This window comes from Nansenia antarctica, assembly GCF_963989245.1.
Source record: "Nansenia antarctica genome assembly, chromosome: 6".
Classification (NCBI taxonomy): domain Eukaryota; kingdom Metazoa; phylum Chordata; class Actinopteri; order Argentiniformes; family Microstomatidae; genus Nansenia; species Nansenia antarctica.
In genome coordinates this window covers 36,940,369-36,958,427 of record NC_137676.1, presented here as the reverse complement: position 1 = coordinate 36,958,427, position 18,059 = coordinate 36,940,369, and the positions used below count along the sequence as shown (strand labels likewise).

Below are 18,059 nucleotides of genomic sequence, written 5' to 3'. Positions count from 1 at the left end.
CACATCCTACATCACACTTGTACCATAAGTTATAATTCATGTTTTTTCACTCACACTAATATTGTTACAAAGGAGAGTTACTGTTACTTGTGGGAAACTTTCACTTTTGGTTCTAGCCTATGGAGGACGGATCATGCCACATTCAAATGCAATACACACATCTCAAAATACAATACACACATCTCGAAATACAATACACACATCTCAAAATTCAATATGTCTGCTTCATTTTAGCACAAATATTCCATATTTTTGCATTGTTTTTAGTATTTTTGCATTGTATTTAGTGTTACATGTGTATTGCATTTCGATGTGTGTATTGTATTTGAATGTGGCACAATCCGTCCTCCATACTAGCCTACAGTGTCATGGGTAAATGACTCTTCCATCCTTGGGGGAATCAGATATCCTCAAAAAATTACTTTGAAATGTCATCATATTGTTTATTTCCTCAATGTATATTATGAACATTAATGTGTAAAGAGGAATTAATCATATATTACTTATAACGCAAACTAGCATGTGAAACAGATAATATACTGTATGTATGTGATGAAGGTTTTGGCATGGATACTGTGTGGACCAATTGCATCATATAACTGAGTTGGGATACCCAGTGGCGCCGATATCCTCATAATTATGACTATAAAAGCTGCATTAGACTCAATTTTATAGCAGATGATGGGCTCTCTGGATAGTGAGAATCAATGAGGTGGAAAACAATAACAAGACACTGTGTGCCCACCAGCTGTAGCTGAATAAGCACATATATAAACTGGGGGCAAATCTGAGAGGATAAGAGCAGTTACCTGGATCTCTTACACTCAGCCAATCACTCACAGCTCAGTAAAAAGCATGTCTGTTTTATTGGAGGGATGAATTGACAGTGTGGTCATGATTTTTCCAGGCCAAACAAAATAAAGTACAATATTATAAAGGATTATTGATCTACAACAGAACACATAACACATGTCTACATCTACAGTACTGGTACTTTATCATCTGTACAATAAAAACAAAAACGATGAACTAGGAAAGTGCTTAATTTTTCTCAAGAGCCGAAGAATGAACCAAAAACAGTGCAAACATGTCATGGACTTGTCACTTAGAAGTTATTCAATAAACAAAACAAAAAAACATTGAAAAAACAACATTGGCACAGATTTTGCATTTATCATCTCAACATTTCCATTTAAAGGGAACAAAACAGATACATTGAGCCCCCAATGGAGCTTTGCAATGCAAAAGCTTAACTTACATAGACTTTGAGAGTCTTAACTTACATAGACTTTAGAGAGTTGTGGAGATGTTTTTGTCTATGCAGTGGGGAGAATCGAATTGGCAACACAAAATATCATGCAATTAAGAACAAAACATTCATGTCATTACATACAGTGGATGCTGCATCAGACATTCATTAATGATAAAGACAACGATAGTGGTAATGGAAAATCTGAATCTTTTCATAATTTACAACCATGTAAAACCAGGTCTTGTGCTTTTAAAGCCTTTGTTTTAGCATTTGAAATCCTGTATTCATATACAGTATGTATCTCCTCATGAAGTTGTTGTTTGTTGATGAGATGAAATAATTAATGTCAGTCTCTTCTTCCATTAAAACAGGAAAAGTGCGATGATGATGTCTGATCTATTACCTAATACCTTTTTCTTTTCTTGGGTTTTGATTTGGAACCTGACGAGCATTGGTTTCTGTTGCAAGAACCTCCATAGTTTGATGGGCAGGCAGAACAGGGCTTGCCAGTCTTGTATGGCGCTTCTCCGACCCAGTTCCCCCTGAAACATCAATAAAAAAAAGTCTGTTACCTCCTTTGTGTCTTCTTCTTTTCATTATGAAATGTATGTTGTTGTTTTTGTTGTTTTTTTCTCTGACAGTGAACAAATAAATGCACAAATCAACATTGAGTAGCATTATGCTCTAGTAGTATGTACAGTAAAGTGAATACATTGTCTGGACTTACTTGATAGAGTAATTGCAGACCAGGAATACTGCTGTCCTCCATGTGCTCCCGAACACATTCATGTTTGAACACTTGTTGATGGAGCATCCCATTCTGTTGGTACTGGCCCACACCATCTGAAAGAGATAAAGTCATAACAATAAGATACTTCTCTGTTGGGTTTGAATTCATATAATTATGTAAACAGTGTAAACGGTATACAATATGCATGTCATCATACACATACATGTATCACAATTTCACAACATAAAGTTATTATAGTCACATGTTGATGCCATACCTGTGTATAGTGGGTGCACACTGATCCACTGCATCTGTTGGGGTAGGAGAAGGAGTTTTTCTCGTCATGCCAGGACCTCACCAGCTCGATGACTGACTTGTACCTGGAACAGGCAGCGTTACATCATGTTACTTTCTTGTCTCTCAAAAACACCATCCCAGTTCATATGTTACCCGATACAGCATAAAAGCAGTCTTTTTCTGTGACAATCATTGTTGAACCAAAACACAACTCTAACACAACTACAGTATCATTCATATTTAAAGAAACAACTAAGACCAGCTCTGAAAGACCAGTGAAAGAATACAGAAGTGTAGGGTTCTGCCATACCTCCCAGAGTTGATTGACAGGTTTTGGCCCATATATCTCATGGTTTGTGATGGTCCATGATCCCAAATGCAGCGTGAGGCCCAGGAATCTGCTGATTTTGCCAGTCTCTCATCCCATACCTACAGACAGGAGAGAAAGAGCCGCAGCTGTTCAACATCTCTCTCAAGATATGAAAACATAAACATAAACCCTTCCCCTGCCACAGGAAAGGCTTCGTTGTCTAGTTTGTCTTATGAAATGGTCAGGGAATTCATAGACATATAGTCAAACATTTCAGAATGTTTTCCTATACAGCAAGATCCCCACAGAAATGTCTCCTAACAATTTTGGGATTAAGCCGAGCTACAGTAAGCATGTGTGATAAGAGTAGCACTGTAGCCTTCTCAGGGCTGTGTAGATATGGTGGCCTCATAACAGTCTTATTATACCAGTGTTCATATTCTCTCTGTGTGGCTCAGGGCCTCACCATGTACTCCATGTTGGCAGCTGTTGGGAGGACCTGGGAGCGGACGCGGTTATGGTAATCCAACAGGGCGTTCATTTCCCTGGACGAGATGCTTCTCCTCCGTCGGCTCCTGGGCACACCGATGCAGGTGAGGTTCCTGAAGTCCGAGTCTGCTTCAAAGCTGGCTCTGGTTAGGTGGAGAAGGTCTGTAGGGCTGGACGTCACAGTAGCAGCAGTGGCTCCTATATGAGGCATTGTCCACCAGATGGCAGCAAAGAGAAGCTGGGCACACGCCGCACCCATCTCTACTCTCTGGATAGGGCTGGGGCTGCACAGGGTCCTGACAGGCTTCTGTTGAGGGGAGAGGTGGAGGGCAGGCAGATTCAATGAAAACGTTTTTACAGTGCAAAGAAACTAGCCCCAAGGCATTTTTATTGAGTCAAATGGGGTGATACGGTTGGGGGACGTCCTCACACTAGACCAACCTCTTTGTATTTGTATTTCTTTACTTGTGCAAACATAGTAACATACAGTACAGGACTAATCAATTAAGGAATAATTAACAAATGATTCATTCAATTCAGGTACGATGAGGATTCCTCTAGAAGCACATAGACTTGAATTGTTTGAATTTGTTGATGCATGTCTTCTGGTTGCAAACAAGATACGTAGGTACTATTGTACATGGAAATCATGTTTGCAAGGACAATTAAAGTAAAGCTTTAATATAGATTACTCATTACAGTAGTTACACAAATGTTTCTTTTTCTTCTTTAACACATTTCAATCATGTATCATATTATACCTACATACAGTATGCTACCATTAAGTATCTTTGATGAAGAAACAAAAACACACAATATACAGTTTTTTCAATTTGTTTGATTTGTAATTGACAAAAACTAACAATGATTAATAGAGAAATAATAGCAAAAAAAATGCATGTGCATTTGAACATTAACAGTTACAAATGAGCCATTCAACCATCCTCGGTCATCTAGGCTTATCTAAAGTCCAATCGAGTCCAAAAATACAATTAACATTCTTGATTCTTGATTAATCCCATCACACCGTTTCTTTACACAGTAAACCAGGAATCTATGCTGACAGTTCAGGCTGCCTCGGTAGAGCCCAGACAGACACACAGAACAGCCACATACCTTCATCAGTGATTCCAGTCCAGCAGAGCAGAGCAGAGAAGCCAGGAGCCGAGAGGGAGAAGCTGAGCAGATCCACACTTAAACACTAGCCTTTGCAAACAAGCCCCTTTGACATATGTGGCAGGGAGATTTAACTGGGCCAACTCTCTCTGAGGATATCTGACGCACGAGCTCTCCTGTCTTCTCCTTCTTCTTCTTTCTCCCACAGGGATGTTCCCTAGGGCCCAGAAAGCAATTTGATGGTGATTTAGCTTTCTCAATACACAGTTACACACATCATGTCAACTCACTACCTCCCCAGCAGTGTAGAAACAACAAACGTTTGGAAGGGCCTAACACACGTCACTGAATGAAATAGTTTTGAATGCTTAATGAACATGTACACTGATATCTCGTCTTGTATTTTCTTGTTTTTATTTACTGTAGCCTGCTACATGTGCTGTAGTTCAAATAGTTTGATGTACAGTAGCCTGCTACGTAAAATGACATGCTAACACTCATTGATTAAGTAGGTCTATGAGATTTATTTTTCTACCAAAAGAATGTATGATTACAATTTGTTTTCCTTCTGTTCCATTTGCTGTTCACTTGGTATTTCATATGTTTATTTTAATGTATTTTATTTGAGAGTATTAGTCTGCCTTGTTTGGAATAGAAGAACACATGTTTTGGCTGCCCCCTGCCCCCTCATGTTGTTTCAATAAAACACAATATGTTTAAATAAGCATGCCTTGGGCAAGAGAGGAGGAAAGAATGCCTATTAAGCAGAGGTCCCGTTTTTAAAGTGACTCTGCAGAGTCAGCGTTCATCTCCAGCTGTCCATGATTCCAGGAAGAGCACCAGAACCTGTGCCATGTGTAATATACTATCTCCAGACTCTAGGCACTGCCAAGGTACACGCCACCACACCAACTGGCAAAGCTCTACCACCATGGGGTCACAGAGATCGTCAAGACAAGACCCTGGCTACACAGTGGTGCTATTATACACTATGACGGTAGAAGAGGATAGTGTTGTGTTCAGTTGAAGTGCTCTGAGCGAATCATTGGTATTTCCTAAATGAGCTCTTTTGATGTCAAGATTATTAGACACATTAAATAGAGTCAAGATGAGTGCAGCACATAGATAAGAGTCAGATTAAGGTATATCTGAAGTTAACTGCAGAACGCATTCAGTTCTCCAAGACACAAAAAATGTGTTGCACTCTGGAATCTCTTACGGTTCTTTAGTTTCCGTAACATGTACCAACTGGAAAACGGTCCCAGTGCCTTCCCCTAAGCCTTGCCCTAAATTATATGTTGATAATCAACCATTGACCACCCAAAGTTCTGAACATGTGACGGAATGGGAAATACCATGGGTGTGTGCCCCTGACACAATCCTATGGGAGCGTCTTTACTTTGTGTAGGCTCCATCCATCCACCCACTCCCATAGCCTTGAAAAAGATGGTCTGTTTACAGAATGACATGAACTCTTTAACTAAGGCATTCCTTTGAGTCTTTCTCTCACTTCTAATGGATGTGGAAAGGGATCTCAGTCCATATGGGCTTAGCCCTGTTATAAAGGAGAGTTCAATGAATTGAAGTCAGGTTGGCCAAAGTGCAGAATTGTAATCTCTTCTCTCTCATTCACTCCATTCTCAGGGTTATATACTAAGTGCAGAATTGTAATCTCTTCTCTCTCATTCACTCCATTCTCAGGGTTATATACTAACCCTATATATATATGTTACGGTACATGTGGGAATACAGTACATGTGGGAAAACTAGGGTTAGGGTTAGGTGCTAGGGTGACTTGGTACCCATGTCTAACCCTAACCCTAACCTTAACCCTAACCCTACCCCTAACCTTAACCCTAACCTTAACCCTAGCACCCTAGCACCTAACCCTAACCCTAGTTTTCCCACATGTACCGTATTCCCACATGTACCGTAACATATACAGTATAATATATGTGGCCATGGCCCTCCCGGAAAAACTCAGCAGAAGGGTATGTTCAGGTGATTCTGCATGGTACTAATTGACTGTACTGTTTGATGACATTCTAGACTCCCCCTCTGCTTTCATTTCACCTCAACATGGTGTTGGTATGGGAGGAATTTCACAGACTCATGAAACAAAAGGCATCCAGGCCATAAGGATCTCAGGAACCAAAATAAACCCAACATATCTTTATATAGGGTGATCCTGGAGGAGAGCCACACTTTACATCTGAAAAACGTGTGAGAGAATGGTGTGTAGACACTTTTTTCTGGCTGTACAGTGTGAGAGAATGGTGTGTGTGTGTGTGTGTGTGTGTGTGTGTGTGTATGTGTGTGTGTGTGTGTGTGTCTCTGTGTGTGTGTGTGTGTGTGTGTGTGTGTGTGTGTGTGTGTGTGTGTGTGCGTGCGTGCGCCAAATTCAATAAAACAAGCTTGAGAAACATTACCTGTGGTTCTTGGTAGCATAAAGAAAAAGGCAGGTGCTAAGTCTGTCATGCGAAGCTTCAGTCTGCATGTTATTCCGTTGTTGAAACCCAAATACAGTTAAAGATGTTATGGAACACCTGTCCTCTCTACCTCAGGTGTGCACAAGATGTTTGGACCTGTAAGACAGATCTTTCTGGTGAAGTTTCAGATAGTTGAGGTTATTACAGTATTTAAACACGAAAACACAGTATAGCTGCCAATCTTCTAATCCGTATATCATTCAGTGACAGTTTAATTGTCACTGTGTTAACATTGGCATTTATCCATGTGAAATGATGAGAACATAGATTTCAAAGAGTGTTCTTGAACCTAAAGCCACATACCACATTTAGTTCTTGATTTTTACATTGTATTTCCATCATTTAGCCATGATGAAATTGTATGTATTTGTATGCAACTTTAGAAGCTAATACAAGGTTCAAGAAGGTACATCAATTTCTCTGCCTGCTGTAGACTTTACGGCATCAATAAACATTTGCTACTCTTTTAGAAGTCAAGATTTACACCTCAAACACACAACACACACAATGTCCATTTTCTAGGTGCTTAGAACCTGATCTCTCAGCTATATGCCCCAACTTCAAGCGCTTCCAGAATACCTCAACACGGTCTAGCAGAGTGTTGTCAAACTTTGTGATTGAGTGTGTAAAATGCACTGTGGTCTCCTTCAAAGGCACTGTCTAAGCTTGTGGCAGAAGGTCAACAGCAAGCTACTGGTCCTTGTCTGTGTCAAGGTTCGCCTTAACCCCTGGTCACATCTTGTTGGTGGTCTTCAGGCATCACTGTTTATCAGTGGTCTGTGATGATGATGATGAATAGTTTAATGACCACACGACCTAGGTCGGTGGAATTTGTTGTCGGTACAGCTCAAACAGCAGTGTCAAAAAACATACACACATTGAACATGACTATTACATGGACATGAACACACATAACCACAAGACAAGACACTACCTTTGTGATCACAATCCCTCCTTTACCATAAAGGCTTGGTTTACTGGCTTGAAATTCGAAATATAGCAATGAAACAACTTGGTATATTGTTTGATTATGCATCATCATGGACATGGAGACTGGCCACTCTAGTTAGTCATATAGACACTATTGTGTACAAGGTTTTTTCCGTTATGGGCTTTAAATAGTAACATCGACCTGATATAATCAAACTGTTATCTTTAGAGTTCAATGGAATTTTTTGGTGTTGGTATGATGGATGAGCTTGGCAGCGGAACAAGCCTCATCCGTACGACTGACAACGAAGCCTTGTGAGGCCCTGTATACACGTTTACCAATGCACACATCCATGTCAGTTCTTTCACATAGTTAATAGTTCTGTCATCATACATCAAAGGAGGGGAAAAATGGTGAGCAGCAATATAAAGTGGGTCCATCAAACCACCTGAGGATGAACGGATCCTGCGGGGTTCAGATGAATGATATAAGTGAGGCTGACTGGGGTCGAGCCTGTCTTAGCTCACTGAGCTAAAGCCTGAGCATTGGTTTGGGGAGACAAGTATTAGGGGCTCCGGCAAGGTCACGTCAAGGTCACGCCAACATGGACAACTGAACCACCGCCGTTACATGCAACATTTCTCCTAAGCGAGAGTCAGTTGTAACAGCAGTTGGTGAAAGCTGGAACAAGTCGGCAACCGACCAAATGTTCAGACTTTCAAACTGAACATTTTTTATACATTTCAACACTGAAAATCTATGACACACTTGCTAGTCAAGCCAAAATATTGCAATGATTTACTGGTGATAACTAGGTAGTAGTGGGGATTACACACTGAATCCATTACATTGCAATGTTTTGGCATAAGTGTGTCATTGATTTTCAACCACGTTGCTTTCAGAATAAAAGTCTGAACATTTTGATTGGTTGCCGACTTGTTCCCGCTTTCACCAGTTGCAGTCACGTATTATATACAATGAGGGCAATGTCCCTGATTCTCTCCCACTTGCAATAACGATGCAATAACAACTGATTGTATGGAAATGAGAGAAAGAAGAAGACAGGTCAAGAGGTGCACAGCTGTGAGGTTTGTACTCTCTGTCAGTGGAGTAACGCCTCTCTCTGTGTGAAGCACGTCATTTAGACCAGCTCCTGCTGCTGCTGCTGCTATGTAACGAGCCGTTTCTCATGTCAGCAAAGTCCAAACTTTGTTTTGGCAGCCAGAAAACAAATGTACCTAGTGATGTAGCTCCTTCCCGGTGATACATAAAGGGAGGGAGACAGTGACAATTGGACGAACGTTCCTTACGGAATTTACAGGAATTGGAGGAATTGAAATGTGTTTTCTAGCATAACATTTCAGTCATGTGCCAAACCACTACTAATGATACACTTTTAGAACAAGGGTTCGCTGTGGAAAGGGTTCAACATGGAACTCCAAAAGGATTATCAAAGGGTTGGATTTTTGGAATGAATGATATTTTATTGCTCCCCAGAAATTAAAAATGTGGATTTTCTTTCAAACTTGCAGAACAGATTTCAGAAGATTGTTCTATGATATAACTGAACACCAAACTGAATCATTGTGCTATTGTATACAGGTTCCCTAAAAGCTACCACGACCACTGTTCCATCAGATTATTTTCTTTCGTCAAGCAACCGATCACCTAAACCACAATGAATAATGCCAGTCTGTGGGGCTGGTGATTTACTGCTTGGACCTCAGCTGAAGCACAGCTTAACCATCCAATAAATCTGACCAGACTTTCTCCAGGAGAGCCTGAAGTGGGTCAAGCCTGGGAGGATCAACCTCAGACCAGACCAGACAATACTACAAGGGACAATCCCACCCCCTGCAACATGACATCACCGGCCTGTCTGTCTGGGTCTAGACGCTGCCTGAGCCCTCGCACACAAAAGCACACTGTGACCTGGGAGTGTCTAAGGAGTGCCAAGCGCACAGAAAGCTCCGCACACTGAATGGCCCCTGTATTTACCTTTCAGGAACATAAAATAAACCTTGCAAAAACTGTATTTGAAGTCCTCTTAACCACACTGTTCAGTTGTCAGCCAGCTCTTCACCCTAGCTACACACTGCAGCTGGTGCCTTTGAGAGATGATCAAGACTGGCTGTTAGAATAGAAGAAAGGATCAAGCTCCACCCCTGTGTCACATCAGCAGACATATTTCAACTGTCCTCTATTCAAAAGTCAACCATTCTCTCTGTGGTCAGTATACAAGACACCACTAATCTTCATTACAAACTTGATGAAACAACGATTTATCTCACAGTGATTCACATTGCATCACACTCTAATAGATGACCAGAGGACTGATACATCCATTTGTTGTATTGTTACCCAAATAGTTAAGAATGGACAATATTGATGATTTTCACATGTTCTGTAAATCTTTTTTTAGATTGTCTAATCTTTTGATAATTGAACACATGTAAGAAACTTTACATTAACAGTTCAAAGAGTACAACTGATGCAGCTGAAGAATATCACCCAGGTGGACTCAGATAAGACTGCTGGGTAGGGTTTTCTTCTCCATGAATTCAGTCAACATATGGACAGTAAAAGTCAAGCAGTAGCATCTTGCAAGGGAAGGACTGTAGTGCTGGAATCCCAAGAGAGCAAGGCATGGGAATTTGTTTTAATAATTTATTGTCTACTTTTTGTGGTCCAGGAAAGTAGACTTACAGACCTCTTGATCATGCAGCCAAGACGTCTGCAGGACAGCTGCCAGTGTTTTATCTCCTGCACAATATTTGCTCAACATTTTCAAACTCTGGATAATCTTGGAGAGGGTCTCCACCAACTGATTTGTTTGTCTAAAACTAGTTCACAATCTGGGCATTCAGTCTGAATGGCTGAGTGATTTGTAGGGGCATAGCATCGTTTTTGGGAGTGGGGTTCATTATGCTGTATATGCAACAGATCAATATTGATCAATATGCTTGGTACCCCTCTCTCCTATATGTATCTGACCATCTTAATATCTATTTTTCTTTCTGGCTGCGAACCCAGACAACGTTACATTGACAAACTATCAGAATTATTGAGTCCCAGCCAGGTATCAATACTATTATCACCCCTCATAAGACACTGGGTTTGTTTTGGAAAATTCTACCATAATGCCCTTTGCCCAATAGTAAAGAGCAGACAATATTGATGTGCAGTGTCAGCTCTCTGCTACAGAGCTTTCCATCTGAAGCCTCAGCACACCATATATTTAAAAAATGTGTCTTGTAAAAACAAAGTCAGGTCAAAAATCGGACTCAAGATTGCAGTTAGAAGTTCAAATGTAACCATCAAGGCTACTCATTCCAAGCTGTATGCCCTCAGCCAGCTAGACTCAATGAAAATCTGTAACCATTTCATTTTAAACACCAGTATTTCACCTCAGCTAGGCCCCTGACTGTATAGTCTGGACTGCTCTGAATTGAGACACAGTGATTTCAGGAACAACAGCCAAACACCAGACGTGCTTGGAAAATTCGAAATTCTAAGAGAGGCCTCTTCTCCAAGTTAAAGTGCAGCGAGGATGGGGCTACAATAGAAAATATGCATTGTTTGAGTGCATTGTCAGTGCCTTGAATTCAGTTGAAGGAGAGAGCTTTTTTCCCGGGTGGAAGTTACTCTAGCAATAGAGAAAAGGATACCTGTTGTTCTAATGGAACAACAGTCACCCCAGGAGCTTGCAGTGTTTGGAGGTCAATAGTATAGGGACCAAGGGTTTTACTGAGTAAACATTACCCACAGCAGGGCAGGAATGAGAATACCTTAAGTCACAAAATGGGGGTCAGGGTGAGGGATGAGAAGGGGGTGCAAATCTCTCTCTCTCTCTAACCTATTATACTGTAGTTGCTCATGTGCAAGACATCTACAGGGTGAGCTTTCCGCCATTTACCAGGTGTGTCACATCATATCCCATAAGGGACTTGGGATCATAAAAAAAGAAGTCTAAACAAATCCAGATGTAAATGTTTTCAGCTGTTGCCTACAACAAGACTAAATGTAAACCTATTGCAATGCATTGTATGTCTTTATCTGAGAACGCAGTATCTCATCAAATCTGATTTAGTGAGTTATTTGTCAATGAAAAATGATGATGACTTTTTAGGGAATGTATTTACATAATGCCTAATTGCTATTTCTTGTAAATGTATTTCCTGTATATTTACATAGAGGTGGCCAAGACTGCCACCTTGGGGTCATACGATGCTTTACACATGGTGATGTACATAAAACTGTTCTTCTTGGGATATTAAAAATGTGTGATAAAATCAAAGAGGACACCTATAAAAAGCTGTATCACAATGCCCCCTCCAGAAATACCAATCTTCTCTCAAGTGCACAATGAAATGCAGAGAGAGGATAATGCAAAGTGGCGTGTCAAAGATGCAAATCACCCAAACGTCTCATTGGCTAAAGACCACTGATGTCACCGCCTTCCAGGGTTGCCAGATGGGGCGGGTTACGGCCGAATGGGCTACTTTTGATCACACTGGGCCGGGAAAAAAGCATTTGGGCGGGTTGGACTGGATAAATAGCATTTAGTTGGTATCAAAATGTCAGTGCCTGAAAGTTACAAAATGCGTTAAGTTAAAACACACACCCTAGTAGCTACATACAATGTGCAGGTTATATTTATTTTACAAACATCATTGGCAACAGATACAGTTTAGGGGCAGGAGATGGGCATCTGCTCAATAGTAATTAGCGGTTTTCTGACAATATAGGTTTTGGGCTGGTGGTTTTTGGTGGATTTAGCAGTGATGGGAGAAACAAAGCTTTCCGACGCATTGACACAGGAAAAAGTGTCGATCTATCGATGCAGTCTGTGATATCCTGGTTAGACTACCTGTACTACCACTCCACGCCAGTAGGGGAACCCCAGAGGTGTTGGGCTTGAACTTCCGGTTGTATAGCTGGGGCCCCAGAGTAAGCTAGCAATGGCCGAGAGTACCACGTTGTTACTATCCGTTCCACAATAAATGGTTAACTTGAATCCTGGATGGCATTCCCATTATTCCTAAGTTAGGTTACTACACAGTCGATACAGCAGCTCCATAATGCCATCTGCGGGTCAGATCATGGTATTCATAGTTGTCACGTGACGTCACGGTATATGGGAACGCCCACCTGGCGGGCAAAAAGTCTTCTTCCACTGCCCGTGAACTGTGTAACTTTGACCAGTTACATAACTTTGACCAGTCACATACAAAATGCCAGATAGTTGCTGTTCCGTTGGATGCACTAACCGAAGAGGAGACAAGCCTGGGTTGCGTTTATACAGAATCCCGTCCGAGAAGGAAAACCCAGAGAAGAGGAGGTTATGGATTTGTGCAATTAACCGTGCCGCCGACCCTCGCGAGAATGACATCGCCAAGGAATGGCTACCGTCCAAGTACACTCGTCTTTGCAGCGAACATTTCATTACGGGTAAGTTATGGTCAAATATCCACAAATGATTGTAATTATTGTATTTTACAATCATTATATCTGCATGTAATCATTGTAATGAATGACATGGTCCTTTTTCGTCGGCACGTGACCGACCCCAAATCCAGTGACCTAGCTATCGTTAGTTAAGCTAATTAAACCTTTCTAGTTGATCATATAGCGTTAGCTAGCTAAATTAATAACAAAGTTAATACTTTGGGGGGGGGGGGGGAATGTATTTGATGTTAAGGGTTCAGGTTTACCCAATAATGGAAAAAAAGGTGAATCGAAAGTGAATCATAAAACACATCCACAACTAATTCATCATAACGATACATTCACCTGTTAACAGTTAGGCTAATTCATTCGTTGTATAACCTAGTATTATAATGTATTAATGTATATATAATGTATTATAGAATACATTCATGTAGAAATGTGTCCAATTCAAGTTGAGAGTGCAGTATAGGACTACACCATTGCATGGAACTCTTGTGTCATTTACATTTAGCCTGTTGAATTTGTATAGGTGCCAAATCCGATGACCCGCTGTCCCCTGACTGGATCCCATCGATCTTCTCCCACACACCTGCCACCAAAAAGAGGAAAAAGGAGCATGACATGGATAGATATGAGCAGCGCAGCAGAATGCAGAGAAGAAGGGTGGTGGAGAAAAATGAGCAAGATGCAGTGGATGTCCTCCTAGAACCATCAGTGGATGTCCTCCTAGAACCATCAGTGGATGTCCTCCTAGAACTGTCGTCATCATCAGTGCCGGACAGTGAGCCAGCACCACCTGCTGAGGCTGAGCAGTGTGACAACAAACCATGCAAGGAGAACATTGCAAGATTACAGAGGGAATGCAATTACCTCAGGGAAGAAAACCATAGGCTGAAGGACATTATTAATTTAGGAACATTTGGTGAACTGGCTTTTGAAAACGATGATGGAAAAGTGAAGGCAATGACAGGACTGCCCACATATTCCAAATTGCAAGTAGTTTTAACATTTGTCGTATCATTTCTGCAGACTGGCGCAAACCTCTCTCCCTTCCAACAACTGCTGTTAACTCTTATGAGGCTGAAAATGAACCTTCCCCTTTCATTGCTTGGTTGTATCTTTAAGGTCTCAATTGCAACTGCCAGCAGAACATTTAGAAGCACCATTGAAGTGTTGAATGCAAGGCTTGTTCCAGCACTTGTGCTTTGGCCAAATCGAGATGAGCTTCAGATCTCAATGCCTAAGATATTTAGACAGGTATTTCGTAAATGTGCCTGTATTATTGACTGCTTTGAGATTTTCATTGAAAAGCCTGGAGACCTAAGAGCAAGAGCACAGACATACTCAAAATACAAACATCACCATACCATGAAATATCTAATTGGAATAACACCACAGGGAACAGTTTCTTTTATATCAAAAGGATGGGGTGGCGGAACATCAGACAAACACTTGACTGAAAGAAGTGGATTTTTGGATCGCCTCAACCCAGGTGATGTGATACTAGCTGGTAGAGGGTTTGATGTGGCAGATTCAGTTGGTCTGTACAATGCTGAGCTTAAAATCCCAGCTTTTACAAAAGGGAAGATGCAGCTGGATCCAGTGGAATTGGAATCCACACGAGGTCTTGCATCTGTTAGGATCCATGTAGAGAGAGTTATAGGTGAGGCAAGGAATCGTTATACCATACTACAAAGTGCAATTGGGATTCAAATGTGTGAAGCTGAGCATCCTAAAGGTCTTACACCTCTAGATAAAGTAGTCCATGTGTGCTGTGCACTGACCAATCTGGCTCCTTCAATTGTTCCTTTGGGTTAAAATGTATATGTTACTGCACTAGCACTACAGTGGAGGCTGGTGACTTCCAGAATTGAGGAGGCCAATTTTTTTCCGCTTGCTCGCTTCACTTGCGATGGAATGTTCCCTGTTCTTCTTATCTGTCTTTGTGCTGGCCAAAGGCATACTATTTGGAGTGTAAGCTACAATCAGAGCAACAAAGAATGTTAAAAAATGCAGTAATTTGATATGGAAGAATATTAAATTGACTTGTAATAAAACGAAATCGACTACATTAAAAATAAAACTGTTCAATAAATCCTAAATGTTGTCTACCTATTCGATGTATAAATCGCCCCAGAATCTCGCCGACTTCCGAGGTCACTTTAAGCCAAAGTATTTGGCCAAATGAGCTATTATTTTCAGGGATAATAGCCATGGGTGTTCTAGACGTTGATGGGACACTCGTAGCCACTATGGCGAGTGTTTCTTTGACTGAAGTGACTGGCGAATTCTCAAAATGGCTTCATGTGATTGGACGAACAAAATGTCAATCTTTCAGCCCTGGACTCATTGCATGGTGAGGCCAGGCCTCCCTTGCCCACCCATTTTCAGTGATTTGGCCATCACATATTGCCATGAAAAAAAATGCATTACATTGACTTCTATGAGAAACCACTTTCCTGGGGGAGGCCTGGCCTCCCTCAATACAAACGGATAGGGATTCTGGCCTGTAGGTGCTTTACAATTGCAATATTGGGTTTTAGCCATGGAACATTTTTGATTTATGAACAAAACGGAAATAATATTAATATAAAAATATATATATATGTTAAATAAATAAATTAATAAAATAAATATAATTATTGCTTTTTTAAATCTCTCTCTCTTCTCTCAAATTATTGGGGAGGCCAGGCCTCCTCCACCTCTATGGAGGAGCCTCCACTGCTGCACTATGATTAATCATTTCCATCAAAATCATCAATGAAATACTAACAATGACTGATGAATTCATACTTTTAATCACAAATGTACTGTACTTAAGGTTACTACTTAGGGTTCGAAAACTTCTATGAATGTCTATTGTCTCTTCCAGATACCTGATCTAGTCTGTCTTCATTATGCAGGACCGGCACCCCACAGTAACAACCCTTGTCTTCAGATGGTTTGGTCGCATCATGTGCTAGAATAGGAGCTGTAAACACTTGTGCTACTAGCTCTGGAATGACACACATCTGGACAAATCTGTGAACCTTTTCACACATGGTTTCAAAAAAGTCTATCAATATGTGTATTTCCCCTTTGCCTTCTCTCCCTGGTCCCCAGACAGCAAAGTCGCAGTAGCTTGCTTGTGTCAGATGAATCTGTGTCTGCACCTGATAGAAGTATTGATGGTCCCTCTTCAAATAAAGTCTACCCTCCATCTCTTGGAGACAAAACATGCTATCCTGTTTGCTTTTCTCTGTCAAAGTGCTATTCTGAAGACTGCTGGGTGCTTTTACCTCCAACACACCCATGTCATGGCAGTCACACATGTCAATATGCCATCTGGGGATGCCCCTAACCATGGTTATTGAGGGTTGATGACCAGCCCTCCCTTCCTGACAGTGAAGTTGGTGTGGTGGCTCTCCATCATCTTGGTGTACCCTCAACTACCTTTCCCTCAAGTTCGGTGCCCCATCTAAAAACAGAAAAAATGTTGTACACCTTAAGTATCAAATGACAGTAATATGTGATGACCACAACAATGTACACTGCTCATAGGGGCACAGTAACATTACTACTGTGAGGCATCATTCAAAATTAAGTCCTCAGCAGATATGTATTTTACCAGCAAGGTGATGAGGTAAGTGGATGTAAATAAATCACTTAAGTGATGGGGAGGGAAAGCACAGTAATGTGCAGACAGGTTTAGGTTTATACAAAAACACCATCACTTGCATTTGGCCTATTTGGGAATGTTTAAATGTCTACTTATTTGTGTGCTTCTTTTATCCAGTGTAAAGTGGATGGAAATACCTGAGAGAGTGTGGCATGTTGTTGTTGTGTGGGTCCTTGTAGGCCACGGGATAGCACCGTTTCTTCAGCAGGGAGACAGCTGGTTTGTCTGGGGCAGTGTTTTTTTTTTTTTGAGTAAACACGTTTGTGATATGTGACAAATCTAAACTGATGAATTAACTTTTATTGGGGGGAAAATATTTAGAAAGATGACTTTATTGAATTCTGCACTTCAACTATCCTATAGTTATTTGTGCCTGGGTCCTAGGACATTCCTGACATGCATTCAATCACATTAACTGCTCACCCCTGTAAAGCCCTCTTCACTCTTTGCCTGCAGTTCTTGGCGTGACAATGACCTGTACTGGGGCTTGGACATCTTGCTTAAGGATGCAGGAATGTTCAGTTGCACTGCCCGAGGTATGAACCTCTTTGCATGGCCAGGGACAACAGACAAGATGGAGCTGTTGACAGGTTCCTTTTCAGTGTCTTTTGATATATGTAGCATATTGTAGAATGCTGTGCATTCATCTGGGGTTGGAGGTGGAATCTTGGCAGGGGGGAGGCCACCACACCCATCAGCAGATCTCTTTCTTTGGGCCTTTGTGAAAGCTATCTGGCTCCCTTCTGCATACCCTACTGTCCTTATGGCTGCCATACTAGGCTCATTCCAGTTACAGGCCTTGTCAGTGCATGCAGTGCCACTCAGTTTGTTCACTGCTGCTAGCAAAGCATAGTCTGGCACCAACATGCGAGAACACTTCTCCTAATCCTGTACAGTGGCCAAATCTCACCAATCCCTCCTTCTCCACAGCAACCCAAGTTGTCAATTGTGGGTCATTTAAACTGTAGGAATGGTTTACCTGACATTGGAAAAAGTTTTTATTAGATTTCATAGTCATTGTCTGCATTGTCGCTAGTTTCACATGCGAGGCTAACTAGCTAACGTGGCACGTGGTTTCAAGCCAAGGCCCAAGGAAGGTTGCTTATAGGAAGTGTTTGAAACTGCAATCAATGTTCTAATGTTTAAAGAGTGACATGAAAGTATTTATGCAATACATTAACAAAACCTCATACTGTTTTTTCAATTGTCCTTAGAGTGGACCACCACTCAAATCAACGCACATGGGAGGACTGCAGTTGGGAGTAACCTAATCCATCCAAGGTAATTGGTGTTTTCTTGTGTGCCTTTTACCAGTTAGTGATTGTTAAGACGGTAC

At 41.2% G+C, this 18,059-nt stretch overlaps 1 protein-coding gene across 1 annotated transcript; it reads right to left on the bottom strand.

Moving 5' to 3' along the window:
- Positions 1 to 804: 804 nt before the first annotated feature.
- On the bottom strand, positions 805 to 17,218 carry r3hdml (R3H domain containing-like; the record flags this gene model as incomplete). Its single annotated transcript, XM_080534392.1, has 6 exons — positions 805 to 1,794; positions 1,980 to 2,095; positions 2,260 to 2,362; positions 2,590 to 2,708; positions 3,056 to 3,385; positions 17,147 to 17,218. 6 exons carry the CDS (start codon positions 17,216 to 17,218, stop codon positions 1,656 to 1,658), a joined length of 879 nt encoding a protein of 292 aa, XP_080390518.1. The 3' UTR covers positions 805 to 1,655.
- Between the last annotated feature and the right edge of the window lie 841 nt (positions 17,219 to 18,059).